Source organism: Thermobia domestica, chromosome 1, assembly GCF_964235325.1.
Source record: "Thermobia domestica chromosome 1, izTheDome1.hap1.1, whole genome shotgun sequence".
Classification (NCBI taxonomy): Eukaryota; Metazoa; Arthropoda; class Insecta; order Zygentoma; family Lepismatidae; genus Thermobia; species Thermobia domestica.
In genome coordinates, this window is record NC_137454.1 from 354,022,532 (window position 1) to 354,047,353 (window position 24,822).

The 24,822-nt window shown below is 35.1% G+C and overlaps 1 protein-coding gene across 1 annotated transcript in view; it reads left to right on the forward strand.

Moving 5' to 3' along the window:
• LOC145681948 (pickpocket protein 19-like) overlaps positions 1–24,822 on the forward strand; it is a 288,210-nt gene that overhangs the window by 127,818 nt on the left and 135,570 nt on the right. The window contains exon 5 of the mRNA XM_081753550.1: positions 15,465–15,589. Within this exon, the coding sequence (XP_081609676.1) occupies positions 15,465–15,589 (125 nt within the window). The remainder of the gene's footprint in view (positions 1–15,464; positions 15,590–24,822) is intronic.

A 24,822-nucleotide genomic window follows, 5' to 3' on the forward strand; every position in this document is an offset into this window, starting at 1 on the left:
CATTCTGGGATTTTTTGGAATTATATGATAGTCTGAAAGGATTACATCTTCTCATCTTATACAAAACGGCAGAAAGTTCATGGAGAAAGATGCGGTAAAACATTTTAAGAATATGTAGCATACCGATATTCATCTTTCGTGACAAAGGAAAGTTCTGGAAAACCATAGAGAGGATGACTGGCCAGAAGAAAATCTCTCAAACAAATGCGAACAAATGGTCTAACAACTGACCTACTGTTGTTCGCTACCCACAAATTAATTCTTTTGCTCAGAATCATGACGTCTTTTAATTCCAAAATATCGTTATTTTATGCTGTTTTCAAAACAGTGGCCAAACTGTCAGTGAATAATGGCTGTGCCAATTAAGACTTTTTCGCAGGATAAAAATACAATTTAAGTTATTTCCGCAGAAATTCAGAGTACAATTACCTTGTGCTGGTTTCAAAAATGTGGCCCTGTAGTGAGAAACGCTTCGTAATTACTGGTCGTGCCCATTAAGACTTTTCTCAGTTTACAATATCTGCAAAGTATCACGGTTTCAGTCATTTTCAACGAAATTCAGACGATCATTATCTTCTTCTGTTTTCAATAAGTGGTCTTATAGTGGACAAACGGTTAATGATTTGTGGTTCTATCCATTGATATCTTATCTCAGGATTACAATATATATACGAGGGTCACTACGAAAGTTTTGAGATACGCATTGTTTTGGCACAGAATTTGAATTCCAACAATTGCATTCGATAGTGGTATCCACAGCGAAGAAGCGAAGCAAGTTTCAACTCGCCTCGCTTATCGGCGTGGCGGTATCGCCTTCACTTCGCCTTCAACGTTTGTTGATGTGAGAAGTATTCGGCTGTATAGAATGGAGCTCGAAAGAGAACATTTTCAGGCAATGATCCTTTACGATATCAAAAATAGTTTCAACGAGACACAAAGCATTGACCGTTTGCAGGAGATTTTTGGGGACCTTGCTGCTTCCAGTGCTACAATTTTTCGGTGATTTGGTGAATTCAGAAGAGACCGGACCTCAAGTAAAAATGTAGAAAGAGCTGGACGTCCGGCAACAGCTGTGTCAGATGAAAACATTGCCGCTGTGGAACAAATGATTAGAGAAAACCCTCGAACAACTTTCAAGGACATTGAATCTACAGTGAACATTGGATCTACCAACAGTAACAAAAATTCTTCATGATCATCTTCAGCTCAGGGAGGTTTCATCTCGTTGGGTGCCTCACACTTTGACTTAACAGCAGAAGCGTATGCGTATGAAATGGTGTGGAGAAATGCTTGCTAGATTTGATGGAGGCAATTCTCGACGCGTCTCTGTCATTGTTACATGGTTACTTGAATCTATTAATTTGACCCTGAAAATGAACGCCAGTCTACACTTTGGATCTTTCCAGACGAAAATCCACCCAAAAAGTGAAGCGACCGCGAAGTGTGGGGAAGAAGATGGTCACAACTTTCTTCTCCAAATCTGGCCATGTTGCAACTGTTTCACTTGAAGAACAAAGAACTGATACTGCTCAGTGCCTAACAAAATGTTCCAGAAGATTCGGGAACGGCGTCAAAGAACTGGATTGCGTGTGATCCTGCTTCATCATTACAATGCGTCCGCACACACGGCCAACATCACAATTCAGTTTTTAGAATATACGGATGTCGGACTTATGACTCATCCGCCGTATAGCCCTGACCTGGCCCTGTGTGATTTTTCTGTTCCCCAGTATCAAAGATCACATGCGTGGCAAGATATTTTGCAACCCTGAAGAAGCTGTAGTGGCTTACGAGAATGAACTTTCAACACTTGACGAAAAAGACTGGCAAGACTGCTTCCAAAACTGGTTTTCGAGGATGCAAAAATGTGTATAGTGTAATGGTGACTACTCTGAGAAAATATAAGTATTAAACTGATTTTAAAGTTACTTGACATCTCAAAACTTTTGTAGTGACCCTCGTAACACATCACGATTTCAACTAATTCGAACTAAATCAAAAATGTTATTTCCAATACCGTTTTCGAAAAAGTGGCTCTGGTGTGGTCAAACGGTCAGTGATGGATGGTTGAGCTTATTGAGACTTTTTCCCAGGATCACAATATCGACAACATATCACGGTTTCCAGCATTTCCACCGAAATCCAATTTCAATAACGATTGTGCGGGGTCCTTTATATCCCGAAGGTTATCGAAAGACGAAGACCTTTTCTGAAGAAAATTGCGTTTGTTTAAAATAATAATAGCAGAAAACTTGAATAATTTCTTCAATACCAAGAATATACCAAAAGATCTCATAAATACGTCACATGAAATAATTACTTTTGAAGTTTACTTAATAAGGTCATTAGTGGAGAATTTATCCTGCATTTGCCCTCCTAGTGTAGGAAAAAGTGTGTTAGTTTGCTGGCTGGTCTTGTCAGCGTTCATTTCCTGACGATCCTAAGAACTTATTTTCATTCTTAGGGTCATAAGTATTTTTTGTTACTACTTACCAATAAATACTTTCTTATCCTTCTTTGCGGATTTTTAATATTTTACTGTATTGGTTTCATTGCAAAAGGTTTACATTTATCTCAAATGAATGAAAATTTCAATTAACTATGATTTTAAATTCATCTGAAAACATAAGTTATATTGGAATGAGATACCAGTAGAGGTAAAAGTGAGGGCGAACGGAAGAGGAATCGTCCCTCACTTCCAGAAAACATCTGTGAAGTCCCACAACTTTCTAAAAATATACAATAGACACAGGCGATGACATACACTTTAACTGTTGGATACCAGAGGTTATATCTATTAATTGAGCTGAAGTTTCACACATTTCTTTCGATGGAAATCCTTCTAAAAGAGTCAATCTTTTTGGTATGGTAATTCGAAATATTCCAGAGCGGATGTTCGCTCTTCTTTATTTAGTAGGTAAGGAATCACCTTCTGAGACTCAAAGTATGATTTCAATGCCAGACACACATAGATCGAACACTCTATAGTTGTCTATAGAGTCGTTTTGTTTTGCTAAAAGTTGGAAGTTTGACTACCAAATTTGCTTAGTGCTCAGCATATATGTAAAATAATCAGTATTTTTTTCTGTACCACTCTTTCAATATTAATTTCAATTGCAATTGCAAGATCTTTATTTGGCACTCCACTCATAGAGCTAAAATAATGGAATAGGCTTTGGTTAATATTTTATCCGAATCAACTCATTTTGAACCTGTTTCGCGCCTTCAGATGAATACTGAAGTTTGAACTATTTCTGTGCACATTTTGAATTATAATAGATAGAGCAAGAGGATTGGTTATGTTGCAGTGTATGAAATACAAATCACCTGTCCACTACAACTAATGTTGTTGCTTTTCCCGAAAGTATTATTTAAGAAAAAATCTGGAAGTGAAGTTATATGCACTAGCATTATCAGACTGGTTAATTAAATACTCATATTAAAAAAAACTTTGTATTTTTAGAACATCGGAGCAGGCCCGTAGTTAGCCCAAAAATGTAGGAGGGAGCGCGGCTGAAGTTAGGAGGACCCGATGCAACCGTATTATAGTTCATCACCATATATAGTTCATTTGCAAGCTTACCGGGAATATATAAGAGGGGCCAGCACAAATTTAGGAGCCTGGCCCTCCTTAGAACACCCTGGGTACGGAAATTCATCTGAGTAACTTATGAGTTTGGCCTGTGAGGTCATTGTCCTCTCTACGACGCCCAAAACCAATAAACAACACATCCCAGTTGGGAATATAATCCAGGCCCGTGAAGATGGCGGCCTGACGACTCATACCGCACGGGTGCCCCGGTTGGCCCGAGCCGGTTTGTGTTCCGATCTAGTATATGTGTTATACAGACTTTCCACCATTAGCCAGTGAAATCTAATTGGAGCCCCATGGCAAAGTACGTCTCTATTCGTCCTTCCTGCTTTATACCTTGAAACTCTAAGCATTGACACACTTTTTTCTCGGTGCCATCTTCAAACTGAATTGACAGTTTAATTCTTATTTTCTTGAATAATAACTTTTGGCGTACTTGGAGCGACAGCCAAATACCACTCCAACTGTACCATTAATGAAAAAGTGTTTGCGTGTCCTTGCTTCATTCAAACGCTACACGTATTTGAAAGAGAAGACAGTTTATCAATTCGTTGTTAAGAAGTGACGTGAAAAGTTATCGTAATAAAGGTAAGTATCCTTATTTAAGAATTTGTTTTGCTTCTCATATTACCATAATTATCCGGACTTTAGATTATCCGTATTGCATTTGGTCCTTGCTAATCCGGATAAACGAGGTTGTACTGTACCCAAAAGAAAAATCTAGGCATTTCATTTATTCTATTTTCAACACTGTAATAAAAGTAAAGAAAGAAAAACAAACTAATAGAATTTTGTAGCTGAGCATAATATTTAGGGGAATATTTGTTTTCCAAGTGACTTGACTCTTAGGCCACTTCCGGTTCAAAAATTCCTTGTATCTATTCTGCTAGAAAACTTGAACTTAACAGTGAAGTCAATATGTTGATCTTCCTTTAGGTTGTAAACCGGAAGCGACTGTTAGGCCACTTCTGGACATACTTCCGGTTCAAAAATTTTACAAATATTACAAATAAACGTATTATTCATAAAACATATACCTTTTCATCATAACGAATTTCTAGTATCAAAGTTTGATTACGATTTTGCATAATTTTACATATGTTATTTTCATATATTTTTCTTTTTATGTTTCCGTATTCCTGTCCTTCTAAGCATGTTGCGCACACTTTCCGTCAAGCATTGACAACTCATCAAAAGCATCAAAATATCAATAAGGGCACGTACAATCTCGTCTGTAAGTTTTGCATGACGGTTAAGTACAAATCTCAATCTAACACTGCCAATGTAAATATTGGTAAAATAAACTTTAAGTCTCAAAATGTTTGCTTCTAAAAGCACTTCTAGATAGTCAAGCTCCAACAACGCAGACCTACCTCCACCTTTAGGTCCTGAAAAAAGAAGCACACTATTATGAGCACGAGCGCAAATATTACGAGTAGGAGTGATTTTTTTCCCATTTGAGATTGTCTTTTACTACATAATAATTTACTTCAGAACTGTCTTTACTACTATTATCAACAGGTATCAGTGATTCCTGCCGCCCGGAATTCTCAGTCACATCTTCTGAATTTTCACTATTTCTGTGTCCGAAAAATGCATTTTTGCGGTCTCAAAATGTTAACTATCGCCATCTAGAAAACATTCCACATCAGAATTGGCATTTTGCAAACTCATTGACCATCTGAAAAACACTCAAACTATAATGAAAAAACTTTGACGCTTGGGAACACCTGTGACATCAATATTCGCGCGGGCTACAGATGTAGCCCGTGAAATTTTCAAGCGGAATAACAATGAGCTCCTTTCGATTTTACGTTTGGCCACACACTAAACACGCCGAATGATAGTTGATAGAAAGGTACACAGACACCCTTTGAGTTATCATCTCGAATTACTTTGCGGCAAGGAAAATAAAAACGCTGGGCTACAATAGTAGCCCGCGCGCGTATTGGAGGGTTAATAATGTGTTAATGTGAGTGATTTTATATAGTTTATTTTCCTAATGATTTTGCATCTCATCGTCCATTTCACAACTTTTTTTTTTTTTTATGAAATGGACCAGAATTTACCATGAGAAGGTGGCTGCAATTTGAGTTTCACCCACACCCCATACAGCTATCCTGTCAATTAGAGTGTGCTAAATTATGTTGATTTAGTGAAGATCGTTGCCCCAAATTCATTTTTAATCAAATTTCGGCATTGCCAGTCTTGAGAGCAAACATATTAGAGATACGATAAATATGCATTATTATCATTCATGTGCACAATCTATACGAGAATTTAATAAAAAAGGTGATCACAAATGAATTATATGTATTTGAAATAATATGAAAATTATGTAATCTAGAACAACTGAATGAGCAAGTTTGGAAATGTTTATTTCCTTTCATTCTAACATATATTTGTTTCTGCACAGGAGAAGGCCTCACTTGTTATATTGATGTTCCTATCAAATCGAAGCGCGCTAAAAGAAATCCAGACCCGGCAGGTTTCTCTCATGTGCATTCTCAATGAAAGGTCAATGGAATAGCATTTACCAACAGTTATGTCACTAGAAATTGTATACTATCTTTGGCTATTTGAAAACCTTTCATTAAAAATTATACTCGATTATACGATTCGTTTAAAGAGACGCTGCATAGGTGATTGAATTAATTCAGTATTTATAATTTCTTCCTTCAACTCATGACATGGTGCAATGATTTATGTTAATAATTTGAAAATAATGATATTTTCCTCAAGTTTTGTCTCCCAAAAAGTTTTTTGTTGATTTATCTTACATAACAATGAGCAAGATAATGGAATCAATTTGGATTACTTTCTAAATATTTAAGGTAAAATATAGACATCAAATGTATATCTTCTCTAAACAGTTAATTGTTAATTTTCCATTATTTTTTAAGCGGTTATATTCTAAATGCCATTTTAAATATGTGAGAGTATACACATTGATGAGTAAACACAAAGTTGAAAGTTAATATTAGAAAATATTTTAGTCAAAATTTTAAACATCTGACTTCATTGACAATCAAGTTATGGATTGAGATAAAGAAAGAAGTTTAGTTTTAAAACAGATCCTACTGCACGTCTATGAAGAACGAGAAACACATCTATTGCCGTCTCTACTCTAGTATAATGACTAATGGTCCGGAAGTGGTTTATTCTATGCCACTTCTGGTTTTAAGAGAGAAAAATTTGAGGGTATATGGAATTTACTCCCTGGTTGCTTCAGATTTTTAAAGAATTGTTTAATGTTATCTATTACCATTTTCACTCTTTAACTGCTAAAGTTAAAACAGAAGTGGCAAAAATAAACCACTTCCGGTTTACTTATCCACGTCGTACTGTAGTCCTTGCGGGACATCAAGAACGATTGACACGCTGACGCTATACACCCTCTAAGCATGTCGCAAAATGCGATACAGGTAGGAAATGATAATATTGATGAAAAATAAGAGGAATCCTTTTCTGTATAAAGGCAGGTATTTATGAATTATAAAAGTATTGCCGTGACTTGAAATCGAAATCATTATAATATGTAACTACTCGTAGCACATAGTTGTGTGTGAGTGTATAGAGTAACGTTGTCCTTACATTTATCTAGTTTTATCGTTCATTACTATAGAAAACAATATAAAAGATTGCTTGAAGCGGTTTTGTGTAATCAAGAAAACATTCTCAAAATATATATTTCATCCTCAACTTGAACTTCTACTGAAATCACAAGTGACATAAATGATCCGATTCAAGTTTTATCATTGAACGTTACAGAATGAAAATTGTAAGAGATAGTGTCGCTTATGAACACTGCTTCAAGAGACGCTGTTACTTCATTTTGCCGAAACGATCGTCACAAAGTACCTGAAAACCTTGTAGTGCACTGCGCCTACAAAACACTTCATTTAGATCTACTAACGTTGTTCGCCTTTCGGAAATCTATTGTAACAAACTGACATCCTTTATTTCAGACTCCTTCTAGTGTTTGGCTGTATGTCACTCGCCACACTTCACTGTTTCACTAATTTTAACAGTTACTGATTTCTTGTAGGGCAGCGATGTCGTGCTTTGACTTGTCATCAGATCTGTCATTCTTTTTTCAAGCCTATGCATAACGAGTTGTTGATTTTGAAAAAAAAACAAACAAAAAAATACTATACTTTTCACAAGTTAAAACTCGAATGGTATAGGAATTACAACTAGGTACAATCTCTGCGGGTACCAACGTGCAGATTACCTGGATTTACAAATTTTGCTGTGTTGTTTTTACACTCAAGCACACTTTAGCACATATATTTTTATTTCTAATTCCCTATTAAACTTCTGTTGTGCAATTAGTATGCCATCAATGATCTGTTGGGGTATGATCTGTTGATCGTAGTGGCCATACAACTTGACATAGACGACCTTCCAATGATTAGGTGTGTGATTGTTTAGAAGCAAGTGCACTATCACCGCTTAGTGAGAAGGAGCTATATCATGCTGTACATATAACTTTCATTATAATGTTGTAGCCGTTACTGTGGAACTGTTACTCAACAGCTGCCATATAAATGTTATACGACATTGTTATTCAACAATGTCGTATAACATGAGAAGATACAGATTGTGGACATATCTATTTAAACAAAGCCCTAAAGACCATTTAACATGAAAGCGAAGATCGCAAATTCATTCAAGATTAATCTAGTTTGTGTTCTATTACATGGTAGTTTTCTGTTACATATTAAACACAGATATGCCTATTAACAACACCTGAAAATTTAAAATTTGCTTCTCCAGATCAATAAGGTTTTTCAAATGATTCCGTCTTCTTGCTTTTTTATCCTACAATAATATCTTGCAGAGTTCTAATTGTGAATTTAGATTATCTTCTAATGATTTCGCCCGATGGAATCATCTTAGTTGAATATAAACTAATTATTTGCTGAGCAAAACAGTATGCTATCATTAAAATTCAACACGTGTTACAGTTTAGCCAACTAACTCTTTGGCATCATCAGACGCTATGCGATACAGGATAACTGTACACACGTAAATACCTTCATAATTCTTAGTTGATGCATTTTAAATTTAGAAGTTCTATCAGACTCACCAAAGATCTACGGGATATTTAAGATTTAAACACTAGATGCTTTTTCATATATTTATTTATCAATCTCCTTGTTTCAACATTTCCCTCTAAAGTTTAATGAATTTATGTGTGATGATAGGTATTAGGTACATATTCACATGAGATTGTCTGTTGGAACATGCCGCACAACAAGACAACATCGAAATCGCATCAATCTAACCAACTTTCTACTGCAAATGAGACGTTTAAATTCCGCTGTATCATCCATCGATGACTGTAACGCAAGCAAATAATGGCCTACGTTTTAGAAAAAAAAAAGAATATATAAAGAAACACAATTTGTATAAGTACAAAAAGAAAGGTGTTTTTTTTTTGCGTCACTCTTTCAGGTTTTCATATTTTTTCTGTTTCCCTGAAACTGTAAATAACTGATAATTTCATTGGTGTTAAATATTGATTTCGTACAACAGATTTTAGTGGTTTTCATTTTAAATTCACTTTTGTTTAAATTTTAGCAAACAATAATATAATTTCACATTTATTAGTTCTCGGTGTAACCATATAGTTGTTCATAGTGCTACTGCAGAAATATGTGAATGTGCCAGTTTTACTTTATTTCTTTGTAACTATATTCCGGATATAATTGAAATTTAATAGGCAAATGACACATTGACAATGTAATAAATAGCGCAAAACTTGTCAAGGATCGGCCAAACACAGTCCCAGGCTAAATCAATTTTGCAGGATGATAAGTTCTTAGTTCGATTCATTTTTGCTTCTTAAATACCGTTGCCCTAACGTTTCATTAAAACAAATATCTAGATAGGATATACTTTGAAGATACAGCTATCTTAATGGCATATAGTTAAAATTCTTACTAATTTTATAAATATTAATATCGTCATGCTTTTATTATGAAAAATAGAATTGATGGACCCCTTCATTTTCTAAAAATTATTTTCAATGAGATTATTTCCCCCCTTCTTTATATTGATATCCATTATCAGAATTGTGATCATAGACATATCTTACAAATAAGAAGTCAATGTTACATTTTGGGAGGTAAGATATACTAATCATGTTAAAAATGTTGTTTACAACACTTGGAAATAGATCACACACATGAAAAGAATTTAGACTTGAATATTTATACAAATGAGAATATAGATTCATATTTGTCCAATCGCCGTTAGTTTATGACATAGTGTTTAACATTAATAGTGTTTATGACATAGTCTATGTTTAAGATTAATATATGTAATAAAAGTATCGAAACAGGAAAGAGGGGATCATCATTGATGAATAAGAATATGTTGCAAGTTGATAATAGTCCTAAAGTGTACTCAAAGATATGTATGCATCATAAGAGCTATCTTAAATGCGGCCATTTGATGTAGCAAATATTTTAAAGTAAAACAACATGAGTATTTTATGACAATCTACGACTAGAATCTTTCTACAATCGGGAATATGAACTAAGTTTGAATTTGCCTCATTTTTAAGAGGTAACATTGCTACTTTTGATATTTATTTGTAGTAGAATATAAACTCTTGATAGTCAAGAAATAAACAAGGACATAATTCATAAATTCGTAAGTTTGAATTTCTGTCATTGTGCTTTAAAATATTGCGGAGAAGTTGACAATAAGAACTCATTTTTGTTGTGGTTGTTACTTTATGACCATAAAACAGTAAAATGTTGTTAATGTGGAAAGTTTCTAACCATTAGTAGGGATCAGCAACTTTCTTCAGGAAATAGTTGATGATTAACACTATTTTGCCTGTATAGTGTATTGTGCTGAGAGATATTAGTACACGAAAGGTTATAGTAGAATAGCTAGAAACAAATAATATAGTGTCCAAATTGAAAACGAAAACATAAGATACATTAATTTGCTTTAGTTACTTAAGATAAACTCGAAAAGTAGCGAGTACATATGTGGGTAACGAACGAAATTAAATTGTACCTGCATGGGTAAAATATTTAATAATAGATTTTGGACAAGTAGATCAAGAGCTAAAGATCATGAACCTCCGGGTTCTTCAACACACAGAGAAGAAGTCTAATATTTTGGTATATATATATATACATGGTGATCAGCAAAATGGAAAGACCTGTAGTTGGCAACACGTCAGATGTATGGGTTGGCAGTGGTGTCATGGCGCCCGCAGCGCTGGACCGCTGGTGGTGGTGTGTTAGGTAGGTCTCCATACTACGTCAGGCGCAGTGGAACAGCAGTGTTCAGTGGCTGCAGCAGACGAAGGGAGTGTAAAATGGGAGACCTCTCAGATTGTCAAAGAGGGCAAATTGTTGGTGCGCGGTTATGTGAAGTGAGTGTGACAGCAGTGGCTACTGTGTTAAGTGTGTCGGGTGGGACAGTGTCGAAGGTGATGACGGCCTACACAACACACAGGAAAAAACACATCGGGGAAGCGGTACAGTGGGCGGAAGAAAATCATGAGTTATAGGTCACGCCGGGTATTAAAGCGCATTGTCACGCAGAACCGTTGTGCCACCGCGGAGCAAGTGACGCAGGAACTCAATCAGCACCTCCCCCCTGTTTCGACAATCACAGTCCTCCGCGAATTACATAACATGAACTTACGGGGTCGTGTTGCACGGGCCAAACCGCTCATCTGGGACCATAATGCTTTCGCAAGCCGCAAATGGTGCCGCGAGCATGGAACTTGGACCGTTGAGGACTGGAAACGTGTGATATGGTCGGATGAGTCATCCTTCACCCTATTCCCAACCACGGGCTGAGAACGCCCAAAGAAGATTATGATCTGCAGTGTCTCTGCCCAACTGTGAAACATGGCGGCGGCTCGGTGAGTGGCACCGTATATCAATCTACGGAGATGTATTTACAATAAGTAGGAACGTGTTTCAAAATGCTGGCCCACATTCTGAAATTAGGAGTTGATATGGCTTACGCTGTGCGAACTAGGCAAGAGAATTGAATTAATTTTAGTTGTACATGATTGACATAATGTGTCATCATTGGTACTCTTACTGTGTAGTTCGCTTCGCAGTTATTGAATTGTTAGTGTAAAGAAAGCCTTTTCACTAAGAAGGTTGTAAGGCGATAGATGAAGATGATCACATCAAACCGCAGACCTCGAATCTATAACTGCATCGCATTGCAAAGGAAACAAGATGATCTCCTCATGATAATCTGTAGCGTGCAGTTACCAACTGTTATGACTAGATTGTCTATTGTGAGACAATAGGCCCTTTTTGTGAGTAAATATCGTACTTTTTAACCTGAAACGTATCGTTTTAATCCATGATTATTTTTGATGCCGGACTATTTTGACATTATCCCTTTTCAAGCGGACCCGTTTGAACTCGGCCAAATTTGAAGCGAGGCCCTTTTTAAGATGGACTCTCGTGAGTTGGGCCTTTGTAACAAGGCAACCTAGACATGTGTATTTCCGTCTTCCCGTTTTTTCCGGGATCTTTTCTCGGGATGTCTGGTCACCGAAACTTTAAACAAAACAGTAGAAGAACCCCTGGTACGTGTTAAGATATCTGCAGTACTTATCTCTAATGCACCCGGAATATTTGACCTACTAGATAATTTTAACTTACAGATATCACTTGTGAAATGCGGCTAATAGCGTACAGTTTCAACACATATCCTAAAATTATCAGGCCAGAAATTCAATGTACACGAGCTTTTTAATGCCTGGTATGTGACAAATTATATAAATTCATCGGTAGTAGTATGCTGTGATAGTGTTGATATTGTAACAGAGCATGGGTACGAAGTCTGGTACATCGCTAGCAGATACCTGGTAATGCCGGCGATAGCAAACTAATCCATTTTGTTTGAAACACATCCTTTCTTTACTAAAACTTCTATTGTTATTTAGTTTCTCGTTTTCTTCTTTTCTTCTTCTTATTGATATTAATATTGAGATGATGAGTTGGTAATATACATTGTCTTTTCTACAACTTTTTGGTGCTTCACTTTGGTGTACTCTACGTTAAAGAGCAACGCACTCCTTAACGAATCTTTCTCAGTACATCACTAAGGTCACTTTACTGTTCTGATAATCACTATCCTCAATGAAAAGTAATTTGGGATGTTTCGAGAATTGCTCTACGTACATCACGGCTTACATTTACAGCAAGATTCCCAATTTTCTATAAACTTATGTAACAACGCAGAGTTTTTCAATATTATTGGATAATCTTATGGTCGTACATAATAAATTATAACAATCGCGTAAACGTTTCTGGTTATTCTCCAACACTATACCAAGAAACTCTTCCTTGGGATAGGGGGCACGGTATACCAGTACCAAAACAATCATCTTTACTGAGTAGGTTTCTCCTATCTATCCTGGTCCATTGAAGTTTGTGGCGGCCAGCGTCGCGTAGGTAGGAATTCCGTTACGTCTCCACTCTTCTGCTTGCAATTTTTCCGTTATCATTCACTTGCCTTAAACATCCGTCTCCCTTAGTTTAAGAAATATACTCGTGGGGCGGAAAGCTTGAAGGTTTTATTTGTTTCTTATTTTTCATCTCATTCTTCCCTCTTGGCATCCATTAAATCAATTGGGTTGTTTGTTAAATACCTTGCTCTCATTTTACACAAAAAAAGCATTTTTATTTTAATATAGCCATGTAATGTTATTTTTTGTAATTGTAACGCACCATCCTTCTGGATTTGAGAAGAAGAAGAATGGATGGTTACATGAAGGAAAATTGTACATTGAGCGATATATTGTCTATTAAGACTCCTATTGTTAATCAATTTCAGTATTGAAAAACTATCTTTTTCTCTTTGTAAAAAGTATTCTTTTTAGAAAAATAGGAGAAAGAAAAAAGTATATAAAAAAGTTTGATAGGAATAATGTAAGGAGGAATTGACTGAGAAACTATATGCTATGACAACTTGAGGGAAAAAAGGTTTTACGCGTGTTTGTTCGGTGGGCGTGGCTTGTCCCGTCAACTCTTCCTGGCTCGGTGACTCAGGGACCCGTTATCTTGTTCCCTACTTTAGCCCAGAGAGGATGGAGTTGTTTGGTGGTTACGTGTTCTTGCTTTGTTTTGTGTTAAGTAGGACATGTTTGTGAGTGAATATACCTGGGCAAGTCTAAGTTCCGTGCCAGAAAATCTTTTGCTACTATTTGTTCTTTGCGAGTTAAGCGAAGTTAAATATCACGATGTGTTGAACAAGTTCACAGTGTTAGTGAAAGAAGTTGGCAAGGAAATAGCCTATTTTTGTGCTTGTTACAGAGTCAGAGAGGGAAAGTGTGCATGCAAAGTGAACCCTCAATTCGCTCAATTCAGTTCTATTTGGTGAGTGAATTCATTGTGCATTTTGGTCCTGTGTCATTACTTATTAATCTCTCTGAAATATTTCTTTAAAAAAAAAGGAATTTATTAAAGAGAGAGAGAATTCTTGTAGTGTGGGACATTTCTTAGTAGAGTCCGTAGAGATTGCTAGTTTGGATACCTGCTTATTCTGGCAATCCTAAAGATTTGTCCTGGAATTTATCCTCTGTAACAACGTGATAGTATAATTTCTGGCACAGAGCAAGAATTGCGTACGTGCATAGTCAACAGTTAGTCAAAGAGGCCAAATACCAAACGAGAGGAAAAAAGGAAATAGGTAAACCATTGAGTTTACCGACACCTGGTGAGTTAATAATATTATATTTAATTATAGTAATTGTGTTTGTCAAAACTGTTGATTGTGAGGTCGTTGATAGTTTGTTTCCAAAGGGTTTAAAACTCGCGAACCTTTGCCTTCCAACAGTAGTTATTTTTCCTCCCAGAAATTGTGGCGATTATTCTTTCTACTTTGACCTTAATCGTTGAAACAAGATATAAACCACCTGCGGATCCGATATTTCGTTTAAATTAAGTATTTCTTTTTCAGCTGTTAGCCATATGTCAGAAGGAGAGCGTATTTAGATATTATTTTCTCGAAAGAAATATATAAATTTTTTCTCGAAGTTGTCATAAGTTTGAAAGTTAAGATTTTGATTCAGATATTAATTTGACTGATATTAATTTGATAAATTAACTAATTAAGATCTAAAAATATTGTAAGATTTTAGTTCAGAAATATTATTCATGTTTGAAGAAATTTATCAATGAGTAGTTAATGGTCGTAAAAGTCGTTGAGAGATTATTAACTGTTAAAGTCAAGATTTGAAGAGAATTAGTAATTATTGATTGGAGATACTGTTTGAAATATAATTGAAATTAAATTTAAAGAAGATAAGAATCAACTAGTAAAGTTTTAATTGTATATTAGAATAGTTGTATATTGCACATTTCAAACGAGTGTATATAAGCTATTCAAACGTTTTAGTTCATATACACCTCCTTATATTGGAAATAAAGTTGTTATCTTAAAACTTGAAACACTGTAGTACATGTTCTTTAAGTTTATGTTTAGTGTGTTTTCCATGTGAATTCGATTAGACGAGGCTAGGTGGAAGGGGGCGTTACATAATACAGTAGTATAACACTGTTCTCGTACAAAATATATTTTCTTCGCACTTTCATATTTATTTCTTCATTTATAAGTAATAACAGTGCAGATGTCATAAAAATATAATTTCAAAGTAATCTCTTATTGAGTTTTATCAAATTTCCTATTGGCTTTTGATAATATATTTGATATCTTACCAATGTTTCCCTATAATTTGTAATGGGATTTAATGAGTAAAAACAATTGGGTCAACCATTTTAATCTCTATTCTATAATAAGCTATTACCAATGCTAATTATAATCCATATGAATGCTAAATTCATTGCTAAATATTTGTGTTTTTCAGGTCCGATCTATTCCTAAATGGTCAGTACTTCACTTTGAAGAAAACACCATCATCCAAGGAGAATTTTTAAATACTGTTCATGGTAGTTGCATCGCTTATAATTCTGCTCTCCCAACTATAGCCAGGTAAAATCTTAAATTTTTGCTTTCAATATATAATTACTAATACAAAACCAACCTCAACTTTGTATGTATAATATAAATTTACTCAATGTGCCTGTATCAGAGAGCGCCGATTATCAGGTTAACTTTCGATCGTTTGGCAGGCACATTTCCATTCTTTGTGCGCATGATTAATGGGGAGTCAAACACAGCAATACGTTTTTCTGGTTACCTTATATATTAAGTACCGTTTTTTCTAAAATAAATACATGTCCTTGTATTTATAAAAATGTAATAACTTGTTTTGTATAGAGGCTATATTAGACGAGGACGTAGAATTTAATGTGGAATTCGAAGCATTGTATTGCATTAAATTTTTCTAGATTTTATCTCGGTGGTCCTAAAAACGGCGCACGCTCTATCCAATAGATTAGCAAAAGTGCACTATTTGCTGAAAAAAGAGGCATCGCGTTTAGCGTAGACTATCTTATTTTATGAATCATTTATGAAATGTTAAAGGAAAAATCAATAAATAAATATTTACATTTTTTATTTATATTCTTGATATGTTACATACATTTTTCGTTTAACATACTTATATGTGTACTTTTCTCATATCATAAACCTGTTGATTATAAAACATGTCGATAAAGTGAAGCACTACTAAACATTACACAATTTGAAATAATACTTTTGAAAAAGTTTCTGCACAGATAATATTTTTGACACTTTCGATACATAAAAGGTATTTCGTGTAACTTATAAGACAAACTGTACAATACAATGTTTTAAATTCTAATTTTGATGCAAATATTAAATACATTTAATGTAATAAAGCGCTTGTCTTTGATGACTTCAATCTTTTGTTTTGAAAAAAAAATAAGAAATATTAAATTTAACTTTCGTTTATTCTTTACAAAAATTAGATACAAAGATACCAAAGTTTTCTTCTAAACAAATACACTCAGCGCGAAACTATTCACTGCAGCTGTCACCTTGATCCCAAATATCACAGCTGTATTCATCCATTTTCCATCACAGCGCATATATTCTACTTCTTTACTGCTATCTTCTGCTATTTCAATATCTTGATGACGTATAACTTTGGTTTTGAAAACTTCCGTTTTTAGAATTGCAGCTTTTCGAGTGTACATTTTTTTCAAAAATCCTTCGAAACCTATTACTTTTACAAGAGGAAGAATTTTTTTACCTTATGTCAATTATTCTGCGGCTTTGCGATAGAAACACATTTCCTCAAAGTCGGAAAACGCATGCGCATTATAATTAACACACTGTATTTGCAATATGAACAAGGACAATGGAAATTAACTGTGGAACAATCAATTTCTGAAGGCGTCGATTTCATTATTGACTGATTTAATTTATATTTTAGTCATTAAAATGTAATGAAAATTATTGTAATTGTACACTTCTGTTCACAGAAGCTTAAAAAAACTTTTAGAAACTTAATACAGAAAAGTGAGCCAATATCAATCATACTTTTTACAGAATTGTAATTAGGTTATTGTATTTCCCACACTTTTTATAAAGAGGCGATGGTAGCCGAGCGTGGTGAGGAATTGACTCTTCGTGAAGAACTTGTAAAACTTGAAGATGGAATGTTCGAAACTCGGATTCAGGGGTATTTTTAATTTAATGGTTTTACATGGAGATGTGAGGCAGTAATTAAAATTGTAATATCAGTTCACATGTAAACTTTAAATATAATGCTTTAGTGTTGGTCGCTTAAATTTAGTTCCAAAACAAAGATTTATAAGAGTTACTCTCTAACTCTTTGGCTTATGGTACCCAAAAACGCAATGCTGCGTTCACAAATGCTCTTCACTCACTTGTAACATTAAACAACTGGATCCAGTTTCTACTTTGCCTTCTTGTTTCTGTGAGATCCACTTTAATATTGTCCCATCTGCGTCTAGGTTTTAATGATGGTTGTTACAATTGCTCTTCCCGTTAAGACCTTGAAAGAGTTCCTACCTTCTTCGGTTTTGGCTACATGGACTGGCCACTTAACCCTCCTACATTTGATGACTCTAAGAAGGTTGCTAAGTAGTATAAGTTATGAAGTTTCCGCCGTCCTCCATTCCCATTCCTCCTGGATGTCAATATTCGTCTCTGGATCTTGTTCTCAAATACTTTCAGTCTGCGTTCTTCCCTCAGAATTAGCCACCATGTTTCGCAAGTACATATAACAACAAGCAAGATTATCTTTTTATATATTTTATGCTTCAAATTCCTGAAAAGTCAGAATTAGCGACTACAAGAGATTTTGAACTGAATAATAACGCGAATTACCTGCTTTTAGCTGAGATTTAATTTGTTTATGAATAAGGTTTTCTTTCTGTTAATATTGATTGTAGATATTTCAAAGAATCCACTTTTTGAAAAGTATTATTTGATATTTTAACGCATCTTTAATTTCCTGTATTACGATCCTGGCGAATTTCCATGTATTTAATTTCTCTGCATTTACTTTTAAACCCATGCCCTGTAAATTTTAATAAGAGCTCTGCATTTCTTTCCATTCTTCTCTTATCATCCGCTATTAAATTTACAGCAGCATACGCCATAACCTGGGTGTATCTTGTTTGCAGTATTGAAAGTTAAAGTCGCCATTAATACTCCAAATTCTCGTGCTCTTCCAACTGCTTGCAAATTAAGGCGAGATTCATGGTTGTCAGGAACAAGCAGAATTCGTTGATCTTTTGTTTGCTTTGTATGACTGATAAAATGGCGTAAAAGCTGAAGAAATCAATTTTCACTTGTCCAACCACTAGGATTCGCCACTCCAAACGCCCCACTTGGTTCCCCTTTACTATAATATGTTTGACACTTACTCTGAAAAAAATCAGCATATGTGGTACGTGGTTACCAATGGAATTTATTTCCCTTACCATTGCCAATGTTTTTCTACGTTCAACTGAATTTGCTGTGCAGACTTGCTTTATTCCCTTAGGGGTTACAATACATTTGGGATCCTGAATTGTTGATAAGTCTCTTTACTCTACATATACACTCGTTCTGGTGGGATTGGTCCGTAACTACGATGCATCTCTCTTAAATTTTCTAAAAAGTAATTTACGTTTTCGCTGTTAAAGCTTGTGGACCGTGCAAGACTAGTTGCTTCTGGCTTTCCAAATGAAAGTTTATGTGTGTGTCCTATCACAAACTATTTCATCCACGCCTCCCCTGCAATTGATTAAAGCCCCATTGACTTGTATATGTTTTCCTCTTAGTAACTGCAAACTTGTAAAGTAATATTCTTGCAGATTTTTTGCTTTAACCATATTTCATCTTTACACATGTTTTCAGGTACTGTGCAAGTTCGTTCTCTTCACTCTCTGCAAACACCCTCTTTGTATCATATCTAACGCTGTATGAAAAGGGTTCCGTAAACCTCTACATTAAGTACATTTCCACATGATTATGTAGAGCACCTAGCCTTACTTCATGGATCCTCCACGCTTCAGAAAAGATGTTAGTTAACTTTTCTTGCAGATGCAATTACTGAAGCAACAGCTTCTTTCATATCTTCATGATAAACAGACTATTTTTTATCTTTCCTTTACCTATTGGTATTTTACCTGAAACACAGGTAAAACAAGCAAATATTTAGAAACTCGATCATTTGCTTTAATTACTTACAGCGTGCATCTTTGAACAGAGTTATTTACCGCTCAAAGGTTATGAGCGATGCATTATTGTTAATAACTGCAAGAGGGTCGACATTACGAAAAAAAGTTATCCACTAGCTTAAATATTACACAGAAGTTAAAAATAAAAATATTGCTATATTCACCAGTCATTCTAACCCAAGTTTGGACAAATAACTATCACAAGTTACAAAAAATGAAGAGCACGAAACTCAAAGGTTATCCATAAGAAAATCTTCGTTTTAGGAATGAAACATTATAGCGAACACTAGTCGGCACAAGACTTAGTAAAGAACTGTCAATCGAGTTTGTAGTAATCTTCCTTCCTTCCTCTTTCATACGGATTTCAATCACTTCACCTAGATAACTTTGTATTCGAGAAAAGTACGAGTATTGAAAGCCACATAGTTTCAACTTTACAAAGCATTCCACTACTCCAAGACAAAGTTGAATAATAATGGCGACTACACTTGCTCTTGTTTCAGGCCATTCTTTATGTGATAGCTCGTGGATAAAAATTCTCCTACCCGGACTTTACTTTGAGATTCATTAGGAAATGCCTTAAATAATCTAATTAACTTTATCGGTATTCTAAATTCCATAAGAATGTATTAAATGCTTCCTAACCAATTTGTAAGCGTTTCCAAATTCAAAAAAAAAAAATCGATGTACCAGAGTATTGCATTCAAACTTCTTTTCCAATATTTGTCCAATAGTAAATATTTGATCGATAGTTGATCTATTTCTTATAAATTTGCATTGAAAATCTCCAACAATTTTTCTGCGTGTAGGATCAATGCTGCTAATAGACTGTTGATAGAACAGAATTGCATGGATAATTATTATAGTCAGTTTTGTTTCCTTTCTTTTAAATCGAAAATGATCCGTATATTAGTTATATTGGTTTTCCACTGTATATTAGTTTTTTTCTGTGAGTTAAGGGGATTGTTTAACAAATCTTTCCATCTAGGGTAATGTCAGTAAATATCGAACGCTCCCTAAATATCGAACACCTTGGTAATTTCGTTAAATAATAAGAATACCGAAAACATTGCGCACTATCTGAAATTTGCGAACACACCCTTTCAAACATCGCCTTATGAAAATCAATAGGTCATATGTGTCGATATTAGTGAATGCGGGAAAGTTTTCTAGTCTGTAGTGTTGGCAGGAGATTAGAAAAATCACTATACTTTCTGTACGGCGCGGCAGTGCTGTAATAATCCTTTCCCCCTTTGTATCGGTATCATCATAAATATCCTTGTATTAATGCGATCTGTTAATATCAATATATGTATATTTATTTGTTATAATGCTATTTTTCAGCTATCATCTTACGTGATGCGAAAAGAAAACAGTGTAAGATATTCGAGAGCCATTTCATCGAAATGACGTTCGATAAAAAAGGTTCCTTTAAGGAAAAGGTTTCTTTTATATCGAATATTATTGTAATTGGAAGGGCTATTGGTGATTTAAATATTAATTTCGCTACGTTGATTCCTTTTGTCCTGAATATCACGTGTTGCACTAACTTTTATGGCTTTCACCTTGTAGCTGATAGTTCATAGTTCAAATCCGTTAAAACAATATTTAAATTACCTTTTTTTTAGCAATGTTTCGTCATAGAGAGCCTAACTAATCTCTTACGATGTGTTGGTCGCATTATTAGAGACTTTTGTTCCCCGACTGTCTTCCTCCTCAAGGTATAGAGTAGTAAACACAGTAGAAGTTAATCTTAAAAATATTTTATTTTAGATTTTTTTGTTGAGTTTCCTTAACTAATGTTCAGAACTTGATAATGGAAAATACTAAGAACCTAAACAAGGAAGTTATTCCCAAAACTAGAACCAGGCCTGTCAAAGGAAAATGTAATAATGGCAGTATTCGTTATCTGCCTTCACTGAAGCTGTTCAGAAGGCGAGGTTCGGTTTGATGTCCCAAAGGAAGGCATTGAAAACCTTCCAGTTTCCTGTAACAACTTTAAATGATAAATTATCTGAGCATCATAAGATAAAGTTTGGTCTTGGGCGGAAGCCGCTCCTGTCCCGCTAGAAGATGGAATTTCTGAATGGATGATCAACATTGCAAAGAGTGGATTTCTGGTGAAGTAATTTAATGGACACTGTTCAGCAAATTGTGCAGTCTTCATGAAGAAGCACACTGTTCAAGTATGGAAGGCAGAAAAAGCTTGGTTCAGGTGTTTTATGAGACGACACCTTCCTCTTTCAGAAGAAGGCTGAATTATTAGCATGGGTATGGTTACGGCTTCGGAGGACAGAATACGCGTCTGCTATGCTAAACTATCGAGATATTTTGAATGTGAGGGATTAATAGCAATTATGGAAGACCCAAGAAGAATCCGCAATACTGTTCTACAGGGTTTCAGGAAGGTATCTTTATGTGAGAGGAGAACAGCTTCATAATACAGTAAAATCTAAAGAAAAAGAGTGCGTAACAGTACTCGGCAATTTCTGTGCTGGCGTCGTTTCGCCCCAATTGTGGTCATCTACAGCAACATACTACTTCAGAAAAATATGAAAAATAGTGTACCTGAGTCATGGCTCTATGAGAAAACAGAAACTGGCGGAATGAAGACTACAACATTTTTGACATAATCCCAACATTTTAGATTGAGGCTGGAGACTAAGAAATCACAACTCTTGTCATTCTGTTTCTTGATGGGCAATGAAGTTATCAATCAGTTGAGGTCAGTGACTATTGTCACGATCATGGAATACTGATGTATTGTCTTTTCCCCAACGTCACTCTTCTTCTGCAGCCAGCAGACATAGGCGTATTTTCACCTTTGAAACGAACATTGAAGTTCTTTAGCACGAAAAAAAAAATTTCGCATCATCGGCACCGAAGGTAAACTTTGCAACCAAGTGGAAGAAAGTTTGAGATGATGTCGTTAGACCACAAACACTGAAAAGCGCAATTTGTAAGTGTGGTCTTTGTACATTGTATCCTGGTGTTGTTGACTATAGCAAGGTTATTGCTGAACTTCTGAGGACCCCAGTGTAAAAACCACAGCAAGAGATTGACCAGAATACCCCATAACCTTCTTAACAACTGTTCCCTACTCCTCATCAGAAATAAAGTTCGTGCTTGATGATGTGAAAGAATTCCTTCATTCTCATATTCTTAAGTTGTATTGTGATAAACTAACACGTGATTAACTATTTGAAGCACAGCGGGACTAATATTATACCACTTTTTATATACCACCATGTTTCAAAGGAGTAAGAGGAACAGAGTGATAGTGACCCAGATTTGAATGCTTATTGGAAAAGTATTAAACCCCGGTATTGTGTGACTCATGCAATTATATAGGCTGATCAAAACTAAATAACAAGTTGTTCAACCTCAGAAGCAGAAACCAAAGAGCTTGAAGGCGATAATCGTGAATTCACACTGAATAAGAAACCTTAGATGAGTAGGCACCTTCACCCAAGAAGAATTTTCAATGACCGTCATTTCGAAAAGTGTGGTAAAAATTCATAAACCAAAATTATTGCGCAAAGATAAGGGCGCTTCGAAATTAGCATGCTCGCTTTCCTCACGAAGTAGTGAGGATTCTTTCAAAGAGATTTTCAAAATTCCTGAAGCCCCGGGGAAAGCTAATCAATTTACGTTTAAGAAAATACAAGCAATATCTTCCGAGAAATAGCAGGAAGAACTGAAGAAGAAGAAAGACAACAAATACCAGTAACGCAAGACATGCTTCTCTATCTGCTCAAAAGTGGCCATATGAAACAAATATTTTGTAATTTAGAACATTTTAATATGCATTTGTCTTTGCATTTTCTATTTTAATTTAATTTGAAAATTATTGTAATGTGTTTACAGTGTAACTACATCCATATTACCATTAAAGTGAACTTGCTTAAAAATAAAATACTATGTTCGATATTTGAATCTCGCTGTTCAATTTCTAAACCATCCTGTTCGATAATTAAAATCTCATTGTTCGATATATAGCACAACCCGTTCGGCGCAAGAAGAATTAAAACTTTGCTATTAAAATGTACCTGAAATTTCCAAATTTTAAAATGTGGTTCTCATAATAGGATGGTTTCAACCAATAAATGACACCCTTAAAGTTTAATCGCTCATTAGGGGTATATTATTCACCAACAGAAAGTATTGATTATACATCCATACGAATACCCTTAAGTGTTCGATATACAGTACCATAACCCTATTTAAGATGATATCTGTATCACAGAGAACTATTTTAACGTCCTTCTTTAATAAATAAGAATGCAGTTCATTGCCTGCCAGGAATCCGTAGAGCCTCTCTACTTGTAAGGCTTCTCGATTTAAAATCTCTAGAATAGTCTGTTAACTTTGGATTGTTATTAAATTAAAGTGAAATAAATGGAAAGAAGCATAAAATTAAATATGTACATTCCGAACTAGTTTTATATCTGATAATATGCATTTCTACTGAAATATTTTTGATACTCAATTCATCATGCAATACTGACAAATTAGAAGAGTTTTATTTTTGAATAACTACACTCATTACAATGAAGTTAACTTTATTTTGTTTATTATCACTGTTAAACGAAGGATTGTGCTAGCAGTTTTGTGAACAATTTCTATATTCTCTCCAAATTTTTTACACCTATCCTAGCCACAAAAGTAATTCCCCCACTAAGTGCCTTAATTCCATTACTTGGGGTCCAGGAATTTGCAGTATTGAGAACGCCTAGACAGATGCAACCCAATTTACACGTAACGTTTCTCGGCATGACAGCAGTTGGTAGCCTTGATCCAGATGTTTATGAGGGTAAAATTGTAATGCAGTGACTAACGAAACAGTTCTGATATCAATCTCTCTGGTTCAGATCGTGTTTTCCAATGAACATCATATGTTAATCTCAATGTTGCTGTGTATGTAATGTATTTTTTCATTATAGACTGTATATTCAAAGAAATAAAAGATCACATATCAATCAGAAAATGCTTGAAAGTAGCTGAAAATATCGAGTCTAGAACACCTGCTCGAAACAACTTTGTAAATGATTGCCTCCATTGAGAGACCTTCCTCATTCCAACATCTTTTTCCATGTAGGGAAGACAAATTCTTGCTTATCATACAAAGTATGCATTGAAAATGAAATCGAAACAGGAACATTGAAAAAGTTTCAGCCTGGCCAGAATTCGAACCCGGGTCTGCCGAACATTAGAGCAGTGTGCTAACCACTCACCTACCGCGCCACTTAACCTTTCACCAAAACTAATAACTTGTTAAAATCCTTTCTTGGAAAAATATAAGCAAGATCCACAAATGTAACAAAAACAAACAAATATAAACAAAATATAAATAAAAATATAAAGACGAAAATATAAGCAGCTTGTGTGTCTTAATGACTTACTCGAGAGTTCCTTGTTTAACTCAAAACCATTTTATATACACGTTGATCAATGAAGAAAGTATCACGAATGTTCTTCAAGTTGAGCCTACGTCATCGCAGAGCCGTAAATTGTGGGGGGCAACTTCCCCCAGATAAAGCTCCCAGCCCATCCATTGGGCCCATTTTCAGACCCAAGTTTCTTACTCCATATACTATACGAACA